This window comes from Aphanomyces astaci (assembly GCF_000520075.1).
Source record: "Aphanomyces astaci strain APO3 unplaced genomic scaffold supercont1.1, whole genome shotgun sequence".
NCBI lineage: Eukaryota > Oomycota > Saprolegniomycetes > Saprolegniales > Verrucalvaceae > Aphanomyces > Aphanomyces astaci.
The window spans coordinates 1,450,777-1,452,885 of NW_009798264.1; the positions used below are offsets into that span (position 1 = coordinate 1,450,777).

Sequence of the window (2,109 nt, forward strand, 5' to 3'; positions counted from 1 at the left end):
GAGGCGGTTACATGTTACATACATTCGGAAGACAAAAACCGGTTAGCACTACCGGAAAGATCGCAGGAAGATCGCATGGACACGTAGGTTAATCACTTCCAAAGTAAGAGCCAAGAGAGAAAGCGCTCCAAACCTTTGAGTTCGTCACACACATAACCTGGAGGAAGTCAACAGGTTATGAGCCCAATGGCCGAAAAGTACCTCTCCGACTCAACGACCAGGCTCAAGCCCGACGGTAGCAACTACCGTGAATGGTGCGTCAAGACGCGCGCCAAGATCAACCAGCAAAAGCTGGGTAAGTACCTCAAGAAGGTCCGCTTAGCAGACGGAACATACCCGAATGGGTCAAATGAAGAAGACGACCTAGTTGCTTTATCCTACATTCAACTAAGCATACACGCGGACCATCTCAAATTCGTCAAGGACACGGCCACAACCCATGAGACATGGGAATCTCTCAAGGCCATCTACGAAAGCGCGTCCGAGGTCAACCTCGTCACCCTCCAACTTCAAATGAGCAAGCTGGAATGGAGTGAGCGCACGGGGCTGGAAGCGTTCGCCGACCAGTTCCAAGAGTTCATGCGCAAGCTCTCGGCGGCCGGTGACACGACGGCGGACAAGGCGCACTTGAACCGTTTCCTGTGTCTCCTACCACCGAGATTTGCCAACACAGTAATGTACATCACACGCGAGCGACGTACCACCACGGCATACGACTCGATGCCGCCGATTCTTGCCGAGCTTAAATTAGACGACGAGCGTCAAAAGCTACACGACCCTAACTTGGCCAAGCGAGCGAATACAATGGACGACGCCCTCAACGTCGGCCCGGACGACTGCCATTACTGCGGAAAGACCGGCCACTACAAGGCAGACTGCCGCCGACGTTCTGCCGACAGAGAGAAAGGAATTTATCGCCAAAACGTGCGCCAACCCCCAAGGACAAACGGCGGCCGCGTCGACGGCGGCCGTGGCGGCGGCCGTGGACGCGGGCGAGGCCGAGGGCGCGGCCGTAGCGGATGGGGGCGACATGACGACAGCAACTACGTCAAGGATGACGACGACGAAGACCTATTTATGGTCCAAGAGATAAGCATCGATCAAGCCAATGGCGACATGAAAACCTACCGTCACGAGACGGACGGAGACAAAAGCGGTGGTCCAATGGAACTCGAAGATGAGATCGACGAAGTGACGGCCGACCTAGCCAACTATGCAACAATGCTGAGGGATGATGACGATGAATGCAACAACGTCCTCTCATCCAAAGCCGAAGTGATTGTGGACAGCGGTGCCACGTGCCACATGACGGGGGACGAAACCATCCTCCACGATGCGATCGCGTGCAAGCGCGGCGTCCGACTCGCCGACGGCCACCCGATCTCTGTCACTACGATGGGGAACGTGAGAATGAAATCGAGGGACACGGGACGTACAGTTGTCTTTCGCAACGTACTGCTCGTCCCGAGCCTGACCAAGACGCTCATCTCCATCAGCCGGATCACCGACAGCGCAGATGCCGCGTCCATTCTATTCAAGAAAGATTACTGCAACATCCGATCGAGGACACACCTGTCGATCGTCGGCAAGTGGAACGCGGCGCGCTTGTACGCGGTGCACGGGGACGTCATCAAGCCAAGGCCAGCGGCAGACCAAGCGAACTCAGCCGAGGTCGCCGAACCGATGCTGTGGCATGCACGCTGCGGCCATGTCCCCTGGAACTCGATGTCAGCAATGATCAAGGCCACGAATGGAGGACCTACCAACCTAAGGTTACCGGACAGCCTGTCGTGCGAAGGCTGCATCCGCGGCAAGAAAACACACACGTCGCCGCCCAAGGAAGGTGATCGCCCGCGACACAAGCTCGGCACGTGCGTTCACACAGATCTCTGGGGACCAGCAAAGGTCGAGTCACCCAACGGCGCCAAGTATTTTGTATCCTTCACGGAGGACGCCACGAACTACGTCTGGGTCAAGTTCCTCCGCAAGAAGAGCGACACGTTCGCCGCCATGAAGGAGTACCTACCATGGCTCGAGCGGCAATCGGGCGCCAAGCTTAAGACCATGCGGTCTGACAACGGCGGTGAGTTCATTGGCGACGAAGTGGAA

General features: G+C 56.7%; 1 protein-coding gene across 1 annotated transcript in view; it reads left to right on the forward strand.

Annotated features, from left to right (window-relative positions):
• Nucleotides 1–186: 186 nt before the first annotated feature.
• Nucleotides 187–2,109, forward strand: part of H257_00494 (hypothetical protein) — a gene marked incomplete at both ends in the record, with an annotated part of 6,449 nt that continues 4,526 nt past the window's right edge. The window contains one exon of the mRNA XM_009823216.1: nt 187–2,069. Within this exon, the coding sequence (XP_009821518.1) occupies nt 187–2,069 (1,883 nt within the window). The remainder of the gene's footprint in view (nt 2,070–2,109) is intronic.